This window comes from Sinocyclocheilus anshuiensis, unplaced genomic scaffold, assembly GCF_001515605.1.
Source record: "Sinocyclocheilus anshuiensis isolate Anshui unplaced genomic scaffold, SAMN03320099.WGS_v1.1 scaffold2538, whole genome shotgun sequence".
NCBI classification, from domain to species: Eukaryota; Metazoa; Chordata; class Actinopteri; order Cypriniformes; family Cyprinidae; genus Sinocyclocheilus; species Sinocyclocheilus anshuiensis.
In genome coordinates, this window is record NW_015552725.1 from 14,111 (window position 1) to 27,461 (window position 13,351).

Genomic DNA, 13,351 nt, shown 5'->3' on the forward strand with positions numbered 1-13,351 from the left:
CTGTAACACACACACACACATCTGTAACACACTCACACACACACCTGTAACACACACACACACATCTGTAACACACACACATCTGTAACACACACACACACACATCTGTAATCACAACACACTCACACTGTAAGCTATCAAACATAATCTACAGATCAATACAGAGCAAACAATACATATGTAAATATTATATCTGTGTTCTTTTATTAAGTAGATGTGCTAGTTTTGAGTGTTTTGACGCTCCCAGAGATCTGTCTGTTAATTATTCTCATCTTAAACACACAGAAAAACTCCTGCTGAAGCGACGGAGATCCTCGAGACACTGTTATAAAGATGGCGTTTATTAAAGAGGAGAGTGAAGACGTGAGGATTGAAGAAGCTTTCAAACATGAAGATACTGAGGAACAAACAGGTTGGTTTTCATTCTTAAAGTCTTTCTTCAGTCATGTTTCTCTTTATTGTGTTTACTGCATGTAACTCGTGACGAAATGAATGACATCACAAAAATAATAACCGAAATAACCAAAAAAATGTTGTGTAACATTAAACCCATATCTACTTCTGAGTTACAAGCAATGGGAATCATCAGTTTATATCACAAAAAACTTTACATTTGTTGTCTACAAATGATATGCATGTATAATTGTTTTTATGTTTGTCACATTTTACTGTGATGCACAAGGGTAGATGATAATATTCAAAAATCTTCACAAAACCTGTTCTCCCAAAACCTCACAGTACAGCTGAGAGGACCGTGTTTGTCGAGTCTGTTACAGGTGAATGGCAGGGTTGAGGTCTGTCTGTAAGTAAGCAGTTCTCCTGGGTCAGTCTGTGGGTTATAGTCTGTTTTCTGTTTGCAGCTTGTAGAGATTTACAACACTTGGCATATTTAAGAGGTTTCATTTGTTTCTGTTGAACTGGCCATTACAATACCCATAAAACGAATGAAATATCTACAAAGTCATCATGATGCTCTATAAACCATAGAATAGCGCCATCACAAGCAGATTTGGGTCATTTTTCTTAACCAAAATACCAATAATACCCAAAAAATACTTTTAATTAAAAACAAGCCCGAAATACACCTGGACTCTTATTTTGAAATGTCTACACTATTGCGGCCTGATCCTTCAGATGAGAGATAAAATATGCATTCTTACAACCGTCTAAAACTTATTATATAACGGTCATAAAGTAGACATTGTCATGATTCATAATTCAATGTGCGCTATTCATTGACTGAGAATCACTTTGAAGCAGCCTGAAGCCTGTTGAACACGCAACAGCGCCGCATTGTGACACTGCAACGTGCAGCACTCTTTTTTAATGAAATCATAGCCTTTTGAAGTAATCAGTCTGTATCGCGATTTATGTTTTTTCATCCTCAAATATAAGACATCCTAAAATAATCATTAAGATGTTTGTTTTACCATTTCATGTATTGAAGACTTTATGAAATAAAATTTAAGAAAACTCACCCTGAGGGATTTTGCTTTATTCGCACACGCGCTCCTAAATACATTTTACAGTTCACACAGATCTATTTTTAGTCGCAAGTGCTACTGAAGCGCCCGAGCCCTGTCTCGTCTGTGAAATATCCACCGCAGCGCACGAGGGAATGTCATCGTGAGGAACCAGTTCTCACGCACACAGAACCAGCATGAAACATGTAGGACAAGGGGAGATATTCCACTAGTTAATCGATCGCGGATGTTTTCATTATTTCGATTGGATAAATAAAGTATAAGAGGATAAAAATAATAAAAGCAAAAATGTTTCTCCAAATATACTTGGGCGGCCGTTAATATACCTGGGCGACCCGCCCAAGTAAAGTCTATGCGTGGGAAACCCTGCACACAGACTCTAAGAAGCATTGTGGACTGAGCAGGGCTCTGTACTGAGACCGTTTCATTTGCATTTGCGACCGAAAACTACTGTGTGCGACTATGAAAAAATATTTAGGAGTCCTTAAATCCTTTCATTATAGCCTAATAAACAAAGTGTAGACAGGGTGTAAATAAGAGATTCGTTGTGCTGTGTAGTGAGCTGCGTTGATTATGATGGAACTTTGTGAGATGGGTATGAACTAAGATGAGTGACAGCTTTTAATGATTATTAGCCTAAGAGAGTTTGCAAATGTGATACTGATTTAATACAACACTTCAATAAACAAGTTAATATTAAGTGACTTACACTGTCTGACTTTAATTGTTTCAATTTATACATGTTTTAAGTATGGCAACAGAAAAAAGTCAATGGGAACAGCTTTACTGGGCATTCAGTTGTATTACAGTATGTGACAGTTCAGAGAGCAGAACGGATCCGAAGTGCCAAAACTTGTCTGAACACAAAATTGACACAATGACGTCATAAATATGCTAATTAATATGTGACGTCACCTGCCGCCACAAGTCTCACAAAATCCTGTGAGAAACACTGTATTCGTATAAGAAATCTTTATACTTCTCAGAAATATACTTAAAATTACACTTAAATATACTTAAATTATACTGACAGAAATGTCCAAGTGTTTTTGGACTATACTTGTACTCAATCTTTTGATCGAGATGCACTAAAAAGTAAAATGATTTATTCCAAGTATTCTTTTTATTGACAGGTTTAAGAGAAACTCCTGCATGCCCCTACATTAAACACTGTGATTATACGTTTAAACTGGGATGAGTCATTGTGTTGTTTTGTCATCCTATACAATAGATTTGTTTAAAAATGTTGATGAAAAAAAAAACTGATTAGTTGAGTATGTTAATTAGGGGTGGGAGAAAAATTGAAACATAACGATTTAAAAAGATGTTAAGATTTTTTTTTAAAGTCTAATTAATTAAAAAAAAAAGAAAAAAAGGTAGATTCCCACACCTAATGTGAACGTGAAGTTTACTTTAAAAGTACAGTTAAACGTGTATAGCAACTTAACTATATACTTAGTGCAAAAATTATGTACAAATAGTTAACTACAAGTATGTTTTTGCTTATTACTAAACTAGTAGTTCACCAAGTAAATTTCAAAGAGTACTTTCATAAACTAAATATTGTGCTATTTAACTAGTAAACTATCAGTATACATTTGAGTTCACTTGTAGTATAGTTGCTGTACAAATGAAAACACAGTTGTAAATAGGGCTGTCACGATTCCTTGAACTGTCAGCTGTGGATATTGGCAATATCGTTAACAGTTCTCGTTTATAATCATTAGCCTACTAATATGGCTGCTTCTTATTAAGATCTTATGCTGCGTTCTGTTAATGAATAAACTTCATATTAGCCTATTTGTAGCGCACTTGCCGTCCAGTAATCGCAATAAGCTTTGTGCTTTGTTACCTTTCAATAAACAAAGTGTCCGCTTTAAAATTATGCCAAATTGGTTTTGGCGCTCTTTAATGCGGCAGGCGCGATCGCTTTAGCGCCTCAGTTCAAGTGGCAAGTAAACCCATTATTTTATCTTTTTCTTTATTACTATAGTACATAAGGAACATGAATTAACATCAAAAGGTAGGCTATTTTATAAGAGAGCCTACAGTAGCCTACAACTTACTGAAATGTCTCATGTAATCACTCATTCAGTGTTTCAGACTGCGGAAAACGTGTAAAGCTTGTAAACATTGCCACGTAACAATACATTTACCTCAGAATAACCATTCGGCATCCATAAGCTCATCAGTCAGCTAGAAAAATAAATAAAAAGAGGAACATTTTGCTGTATTTATGTGCTATTGCATATTCATATTTTTACTTAACCGTTTGTCTACATGATAAGAAAGAATGCAAGCTAAAGATAAAATTCAACACCTCCTGTAAAACAGCATTTTACTAATAAAGAAAAACTGACTAGATGTGTGAAAGACATAACAACATTTATAGGATGCATTGAGGAGGAGCCCAAACTACACTCAGTGGCCAAGTGATACTTCTACAGTCCATGATATTGGTGCAGATTCTGTGTAATAAATAATTATTTGTAACTGTATATTTCAAGTTAGAAAAGATGTTTAGTTCCCACTTTAAGTGAACCGTAGTTCCCAGGACATCTACAAGATGAATTAAAGTGCTGCTAAATAAAAAAAAATATGAGACATAAACACACGACAGTATGATTTAAATGTTAAATGTAAAAAATATATTATATAACATGTTCATTCTGTCGCACCTGAAAAAATAATTTGGCGCCTAAGTTTGTTTCTTACAGGAGCCAATGGCTCCTTGCTCTATTTTTTTTGTCTGGAGCCATGTTTACCGTTTTTCAAGGCTGCATGATATTAAACCCATTTAAAAATCATACTGTGAATTCACAAATGCTATGCTTCAAATATGTGATGCAGGTTTAATGTATGAGCTTTAATTATTTACATGCATGTAGGTTACATACGCACAAATCAGAGCGGCTCCGTTCACAGTAAATGCTGCTCCGCACAAAGAGTTATAATTTACGTGTGGATGTAGCGTCTCAAACTCCATCTCTGCATACTGTTGAGTTTGAGTTTATTATAACGTACACCTGGGAACGCAACGTGCGCCATTTAATCAGATTTGTAAGATAAATCATTTCTAAACCTACATGAACACAGGAGAATGCTAGGGATGTCCCGATCAGGGATCCCCTGATCCGGTCCGAGTCATTGAATAATGAGTATCTGCTGATACCGAGTCCCGATCCGATACTGGTATATTCCTATAGGAATGTATGTTTGGTGCATACTTAAAGTACATTAAAGTTTTTAAAATCAAGTTGTTGCAGAGAGTAAAAGTAATATATGTATGTAAATATAATATAATAATATGTCATCTGGTAATATATAATTATTAGATACTTTATGCACACATAAAAGACTTTGGTAGATGTAAACATGTTACAATGGTAGACATTGTAAACAGACTGTGTGTGGTTTAGATTATGAAAATGGCACTGCTGATATAAACTTTTTGTATTATATATGTACAATAAGCATCGTAAGTAACTCCATTTGCCTCCAAATCTCAGGTGAAAATTATTTTTCAATATTTCGAAATTTTAAATTATTTGTAAAAGTAATGCCTAGTAAATAATCTTACATTTCTCACTGTACATTGCTCTTCTTGTTATGGTGGAGCCTTATGATGAAACTGTTACTCATCAGTTGCTCAGAAACATTTTTTACATTTTTACAAGGCATGGATGTGACAATCTGATGCATGCGACAAACATCTTCCCAAATTCGTAATGAGAAACATTTATAAATCTGCTGTTGTCAACAGAAAGAAGCACTAAGAACTTCCCGCAGCTTTCCGCCAAAATAAAAGCTGAGAAAAAGCAGGAACTCCAACATTGATAAATGTTAGTATTGTAATTTTTCTGTTGTACTGTAAAATAAAATAAAATAGACAATAATAATTGCAATAATAATGAAAACAGCTCTATTAATACAAATTATTATTACATTCACACATAGTGTTCACATCGGGATCTGTTTTAAAATAAGTCTCCTGCTCAGCAAGGCTGCATTTATTTGTACAGTAAAAAAACCAGTAATATTGTCAAATATTATTACCATTTTAAATAACTGCTTTGTATGTGAATATCTGTTAAACTGTAATTTATTTCTGTGATCAAAGCTGTATTTTCAGCATCATTACTCCAGTCGTCAGTGTCACATGATCTTCAGAAATCATTCTAATATGCTGATTTGCTGCTCAAAGTGTCCAGTTTTCCTTATTTTTTATCTTTAGCCAATCACATGCCTGATTTAAGAAGAGGGTCTCAAAAATGGCCAAATTGTATTAATTTTTTTTACTAAAAATTGGTCAAATACATAGGGAAAAATACACGAAAAACCGTGTTCGGTATTCGCCCTTTGGCCTTCGACCCAGTGTTTTATTTTGTTCGGTTTCGGCTTTGGCCAAGAATTTTCATTTCGGTGCATCCCTTCTTACACAATACATCTGCACTTTACTAGAGAACCCGCACTAATTTCAGATACTCAGCAGTTTTATTCCTAATTGTTTATCACACAGTAAATGTTTCATTGTCTATGAAAGAAAAATAATGACAAATGTCTTTGAAACAAAAAAGCATGTTAAATAGCACAATTTGAAAAAATAATGCATTGCATTAACAGTGCTTGCATTTTAATGCCTTGTATTTTCAGGGCTTACATTTTTAGGGGCTGAAATCCAACATAGTTGTATATTTAAGCTGTGAATATTTCAGTTCAAAACATTTCACACATTTTCATGATTAAAAATTCAATAATTCATATTCATGTTCTAGAGTTCACTTCCAAAATATTCAATCTGTTTAAAAATATGATATAATATAATACTCGACAGGCAATTTTCGGTCCATTTTATTTCACTTTACAAATTCGCTTCCACAAATTCAGTGGTTCAAATTCGCCAGAAAATTCGTCATTTCACATCCGGGATCTGCAGGAATAGCAGTAGATGATCTCCAGCTGCAGTCAGTCGCTCACCAGAAGGTGGCGCAAGCGGCTGTTCAAGTCAGTCATTCATTCATAAAAACTGATTTGCAGGAATGGAGCAAGCGGTAAATAGAAGTTATGATAATCAGGGCCTGTATGTATTGTATATGCGGAAAAGCTGATGTGTTTGTTTTAATATGCAACCACTTTATATCGACATGAAAAAATTCAAACCCGCCTATGTGTATTGTAGTTGCAAATTTAAACAGGAGAAATCTCACAAGCCATGCCTAAGGGACTGTCTGACAATTCCACCGACTGGGTTAAAACTTTCAATGTATTGTAATTAAAATGACTTAACATTTAAAATTACACATTGTCATTGTATTACTCATAGTGTAATATACATAAATATATATACCTCTATACACAAACATAGTACACAATTATGGTTATAAAAAGTCCCCAAAAGGCTTTTTTTCGTGTTCCTAAAGGTTGTAGCATGTTCCTAGTGTCCAGGTTGACTTACTACAGGTGAAATTTTGCTAATACCTCCCTTCATATATGTACAGTACACAATTATTTCCCTGAAAGGGTTTTTTTTTCGTGTTCCAAAGGATTTAGTACATTGCTAAATACAAGACGACTTATATATAAGTATAAATATTACTGTCTTAATTGCTTAGATTTTTAGAAGGCACATTAACTTCTTTCTCATTTACAACTGTGATTGCTGCGTAAAAACATAAGTTGATATTTGCATTGATCTGACCATAAACAGAAAGAAAGGCTTGTTGGAAATGCAAATTAATTCTCTGCCACGAGGTGGCGCTTTGGGAGCGCTGAAATATTGCGGTTTCCCTGGTAACGGCTGAACACAAAGCAGCTCCGCGCTCATAAACGCTGCTTTATCAGGAATTATAGGTCAAATTAAATTAAAATGGCAATGACACATTTCTGAGGACCGTTGGTTCCCTTCAGATTCATTCAAATAAAGACATCCGTGCCGCGTTTTGACGTGATAGGTGCAGCGCTCATATTTATTCAATGACATCATTGCCTTTTGAAGTTTAATCCAGCCGTATCGCGACTCTTGTCTTTCTGTCCCCAACTGTAAGACCTCTTGAAATTATAATTAAGAAATTTCTTACAACATTTAACGTATTTAAAACTTTTTATGGCCTTAAGTTTGATACAACTCACTATAGGAGTTTTTAAGGACCCACGGGAGATCTGTATTTAAGATAGCCCGTCGGGCAGAGTGGTGATACATTTTGGTAGCCCGACTGGAAAACACAATAGCCCCGGGACGTCGGGCTAGCGATTTTGCGAGCCCAGATTTTATATACTGTACAGTAAGAAAGATATTGGCAAAATTTTAACTGTATTAAGTCTCTAGGAACATATAACATTTGGAACACAAAAAAATCAATTTTGGTGAATTACTTTTTTTTTTTCTTAAAAAACAGTGTACTGTACATACTTAGGGGAAGTATTGTCTAAGGTGAGATATTGGCGCTATTTCAAAAATTGTCCTATACAGGTGCATCTCAATAAATTAGAATGTCATGGAAAAGTTCATTTATTTCAGTAATTCAACTCAAATTGTGAAACTCGTGTATTAAATAAATGCAGTGCACACAGACTGAAGTAGTTTAAGTCTTTGGTTCTGTTAATTGTGATGATTTTGGTGCATTGAATTTATTTAATACACGAGTTTCCCAATTTGAGTAAAATTACTGAAATAAATGAACTTTTACACAACATTCTAATTTATTGAGATGCACCTGTACTGACAGGCTTGACACACTGCTAGCATTTCCAATCTGTGTTGGAGGCATCTGTCGTTACAACTTTCCTCCTGCAAGCCATTCCTATGGCCACGCCCTGTTTCATCCAGCGAGAGTCCATCCAAGGGGCCAGGGCTGTCACACAGGCCTGGCTCACCCTGATATGTAGGCGCCCGTGACGCCACATATGTGATGGAACCCGCGGGTTTAACCAGCGCTGAAGGGGTCGCATACGAAGCAGGCCCAGCTGTAGTGCTGGTGACGCTGCGGCCATGAGGCCCAGCATCCTCTGAAACGTTTTGAGAGGGCGAGCGGCACCGATTTTGAAGGAGGCCGCGAGTTTCCGCATGGCCAGAGCACGTTCCGGCGTGACTACAGCTCTCATTTGAGCTGAGTCGAAAACTGCCCCCAGGAACAGTATTCGTTGGCTGGGGAGCAGCATGCTCTTGGCAAAGTTGACCCTGAGTCCCAGGTGCTCTAATGGCGCTTTTCCACTGCACGGTACGGCTCGGTACGGTTCACTTTTTGGGGGTTTTCCACTGGGTACAGTACCTGGTACCTGGTACTTTTTTAGTACCACCTCGGTTGGGGTTCCAAGCGAACCATACCGTTACCAAAACGTGACGTGTAAACTCTGCTGATCACGGATTGGCCGGAGAGAATCGTCACTACCTGCGTCACTGAACTTGCGACACAAACACAAAAGAACCGCTAGATTTAAATCAGCACAGCCAGCAAAGGATCGAACGCAACTGTTTTGAATGAGCGCACCTTTTTTTTAACAACCAAAAAGTTTTGTTGTCTGTTGCGGAAGTACAGACGTTCCTCTCGTTGATAGCAGAGGAGCGGATCCAGCGAGAGCTTGATGGGGCGATGCGGAATGAAAAAGTTTTTTTTAGGAGTCGTGTTAGTAGAGGCGGCGCAATTATAACGACATGTGAATAATCCCGCCCACTCTAAAGCGGTACTGAACTGCAGTGGAAACGCAAACCGTGCCGTGACATACTGAGCCGTACCGAGCCGAGTCGTACCACGCAGTGGAAAAGCGCCATAAGTGGCTGAGGAGGGTCCTGTGTGCCATCGATTCTGCCTCTGACTGGGCCAGCACAAGCCAGTCATCGAGGTAATTGAGAATGCGGATTCCTATCTGCCTCAGAGGGGGAAAGAGCCGCGTCCATGCACTTCGTAAAAGGGCGGGGAGCCAGAGACAGCCCGAAGGGAAGGACCGTGTACTGATAAGCCACTACCTCAAAGGCAAATCTCAAGAATCGTCTGTGACGGGGGGCTATCTGGATGTGAAAGTATGCATCTTTCAGGTCCAGAGAAAAGAACCAGTCCCCTGAGCGGATTTGCGAGAGGATCTGTTTTAGCGTAGTCATCCTGAACGACCTTTTCACGAGGGCATGATTCAGGTGTTTGAGATCGAGGATGGGCCAGAGGCCACCATCTTTTTTGGGGACGAGGAAGTAATGGCTGTAGAAGCCTGCCTCGCTCTGAGCTGGAGGAAAAGTTCTATGGCTCCTTTCAAATTCAAATTCATCACCTCTGAACGCAGGATGTGAGCGCCCTTGCTTTCTACTGAGGTGGGGACCACGCCGCTGAAGCGCGGGGGTCTTCAAGCGAATTGGAGTGAATATCCTGGTTTTATTATCCCCTAACCCACTTTGACACTCTGGGGATGGCATGCCAGGCCTCGGCCCATGTGGCTAGGGGTTGGATTAGCTCGAGTGACTGGCTGCCCGAAGGCAGGGCACTCGTGGGAAATGGAAGAGGAAATTTGCTCTCTTTTTGAAAGTGTATGTGTTTTATTTTCCCCGCTGTAACAGCGGTTGGTTGCTTGGGTGCTTGAACGGGCCCAGAGTTCGCAACAAACACATTTCCCTCTGCACCCAGGGTTGAACGGGGTGATAGGAAGCTTAAGAGAGGTCGCTTGGGGGGTGGTCCGGCTGCAGTGAGACCTGGCCCCATCCTCTTCCTGTCTCGCAGATCAGGAAGACGCCGGAGGCGCCAGGTCCAACGCTACCTTGGGTTGGGGTCCTTGGCGCTTAGGAAAGGAGTAGCGTCTGGTCGAGCGGGAACGTCCTCATGTCTGCTGAGTCTTGGCAGGCTGAACGGTCTTACACGGCTTGGACGGATGAGCGGCCTTTGCAACCAAAGTTTTCTGTCAAACGATACCAACCTTTTTACTCGCCTTGCTACAGTCTTGGAGTTATGAGTAATTATTTTTGTGTATGTCACTTAGAAAAAACAACACCTTCAGTGAGGCAAAATGCCTTTAGGGTTTAAAGGGTTAATTGTTTTATCTAGAGTTTCAAATGTGACTGGGTTTGATTTAACGTTGTGACCTCACAGCGGCGAGTATATGCAGTGGTAATAGGCATTTTGGTTGACTACCTACTGTACTTGTTGTTGGACTTTATGTTTTACAAGTCTGTCTAAAAGAATTAATATCTTTGTGCCATTAAACTGGTGATAACTTTTATTTGTTTCTGTTCACCCTAGACCTGATACCGCTGAAAGAGGAGAGTCAAGACCTGGATGAAATGGAAGAGAAAAATCAGTATGAGAAATATCATGATCTCATGGCTGGAGAAAAATATTTTAGTTACTCACAGACTTATAAAACAGAAGCTACAAACCTTAAAGTCCAGATGAGAGTTCACACTGAACAAAGCCCTTTCACCTGCCAACAGTGTGGAAGGAGTTTCGGTCAAAAAGAAAGCCTTAAAAACCACTTGAAAATCCACACTGAAGAGAATTTGTTCATGTGTTCTCAGTGTGGAAAGAGTTTTACACAGAAAAAAACCCTTAATGTCCACATGAGAATTCACACTGGAGAGAAGCCTTACTCCTGCAAACTGTGTGAGATGAGCTTCAGACGAAAAGAAGGTTTTAGGTCTCACATGACGGTTCACACTGGAGAGAGCCCTTTCACCTGCCAGCAGTGTGGAAAGGGTTTTAATCGTAAACAAAGCCTTAAAGTCCACTTAAAAATCCATGCTGGAGAGAAGCCGTTCATATGCCCTCAGTGTGGAAAGAGTTTTACACAGAAATCAACCCTTAATGTCCACATGAAAATTCACACTGGAGAGAAACCTCACACCTGCAAACTGTGTGGGAAGAGTTTCTCAGTAAAAGGAAGTCTTAAAATTCACATGAGAATTCACACCGGAGAGAAGCCGTTCATCTGCTCTCAGTGTGGAAAGAGCTTCAAACAGAAAAAAGAACTTGATGGCCACATGAGAGTTCACACTGGAGAGAAACCTTTTGATTGTGCTCAGTGTGGAAAGAGTTTTGGATATAAATCACACCTTAATAAACACATGAGGATTCACTCCGGGGAGAACTGTTTTATATGTCAGCAGTGTGGAAAGAGTTTCTCACACAGAGGAAACTTTGACAATCACATGAGATTCCACACTGGTGAGAAGCCTTTCACCTGCCAAGAGTGTGGAAAGCGCTTCACAGTTAAAGGAAACCTTAAGACACACATGAGATTTCACACTGGAGAGAAACCTTTCACCTGCCCTCAGTGTGGAAAGGGTTTCACAATTAAAGGAAACCTTAAGACTCACATCAGAGTTCACACTGGAGAGAGGCCTTACAAGTGTGTTCAGTGTGAAAAGAGTTTCAAAAATAACACATGCCTGAAACGGCATTTGCAAACTCATTCTGGAAATAAACTGCCATTGTCCTCAGTGTGACAAGAGGTTTAGGAGCAAGTTCAGCAATCATCTGTGCATTCACTCTGGAGAAAGACAATTTGATTGTGTTCAGTCTAATAATAACATCACACTTTAACAAACATATTAAAGGGTTAGTTCACCCAAAAATGAAAATTAGCCCATAAATTACTCACCCTCAATGCATCCTAGATGTATATGACTTTCTTCTTTCAGACAAATCCAGTCGGAGTTATATTAAAAATTGTCTTTGACCTTTCAAGCTGTTTCATGCCACTCAGCGGGTGTTGCATGCATCAGTCCAAAAGAAGTTAAATAAAAAGCGCCCATCTGTCTATAAGGTCTGTGTGCATACATTCATTCAGGGGGCATGGCTTTGGATGGCATTTGCAGGGAGGGTGGGGCGTGTTCGCTTTCAGTGCTATCAGGCTAAAGTTAGCATTTTCCGAGATGTCTTACTGCACCTTTAAGTGTGGATTTAAAAAATGCATGATGTTAGCATAAAATTTTTTTTTTTTTTGTTTAACCCTTGTGCGTCAATTAAAAAAGTTACACATGGGTCCATAATGGACAAAAATGTCCATGTCAAAACTGTCATAAAAATTTGAAGCTTGGGAGCACAGACTTAATGTAATGTCTGTTTTGGGTTTTGTTTCATGTTCTTGTTTTCATGTCTTTTATTTTGTAATTTGATTCATGCTGTTGGTGTCATGCTTCCCTTGCCCTCATGTATTTCTGCCCTGTGTATGTGTCATGTTGTGATTGGTTGATTCTTGTCATGTGACCCTTAGTGTTTGCTATAAGTAGCCCTCTTGTTGCCATTGTCTCTGGTCGTGTATTAGTGATTGCTATAAGTAGCCCTCTTGTTGCCATTGTCTCTGGTCGTGTATTGATTTTGTAACCCTGTTGTTGGTGAGTCTGTTCATGTCCAGTTTGTTCATGTCAAGTCAAGCCATTGTCAAGTCTTTGTGTGGATATTGGATTCTGCTTCGTTTTAATAAACTGCACTTAGGTTCTTCAACAATAATCTGCCATGGGTCTTCTTTAAAATGAGACCAAACTTAAGTGTAACAATTGATTCACTGAACGGCAAGTTAAAGTAAAAAAAAGTTATAGAGGTTTAAGTTTATGAAAATGATTTATGAACAATATTTTATATAAAATACATATTTTATGAAACATGGTGAACTCTAAACCTACTAGAAAACAAGCTGTGTTCCAAATTTGAGGTTGATATCTCAAAAAATGAGCTTTCAGTAAGATTTTGTTTGGGCGCAGTACCAAATTTTCCCCATTAGATGCCAGCAAAACTCCGCTGGTGCACACAGTGGATGGATTTGTGATTTGCAGTAGAGTTTTTCTCTCTCAAATATGACAAGCACACACACACAATTTTTTTATGACACACATACAAACCACACTCTGACATCCATACCAACACACCCACACAATTATAGCTGCATTATTT

General features: G+C 38.6%; 1 protein-coding gene across 1 annotated transcript; it reads left to right on the forward strand.

The window, feature by feature from the left end:
• The first annotated feature begins 403 nt into the window (after positions 1 to 403).
• LOC107667817 (gastrula zinc finger protein XlCGF8.2DB-like) lies at positions 404 to 12,065 on the forward strand. Its single transcript, XM_016459531.1, has 2 exons — positions 404 to 412; positions 10,703 to 12,065. The coding sequence occupies exon 2, from the start codon at positions 10,744 to 10,746 to the stop codon at positions 11,902 to 11,904; it is 1,161 nt and encodes a 386-aa protein (XP_016315017.1). The 5' UTR covers positions 404 to 412; positions 10,703 to 10,743; the 3' UTR covers positions 11,905 to 12,065.
• Positions 12,066 to 13,351: the final 1,286 nt, after the last annotated feature.

What these genes read in the sequence shown, in the direction of transcription:
- LOC107667817 (XM_016459531.1), top strand. Translation starts at nt 10,744, where the DNA reads ATGGAAGAGAAAAATCAGTATGAGAAATATCATGATCTCATGGCTGGA.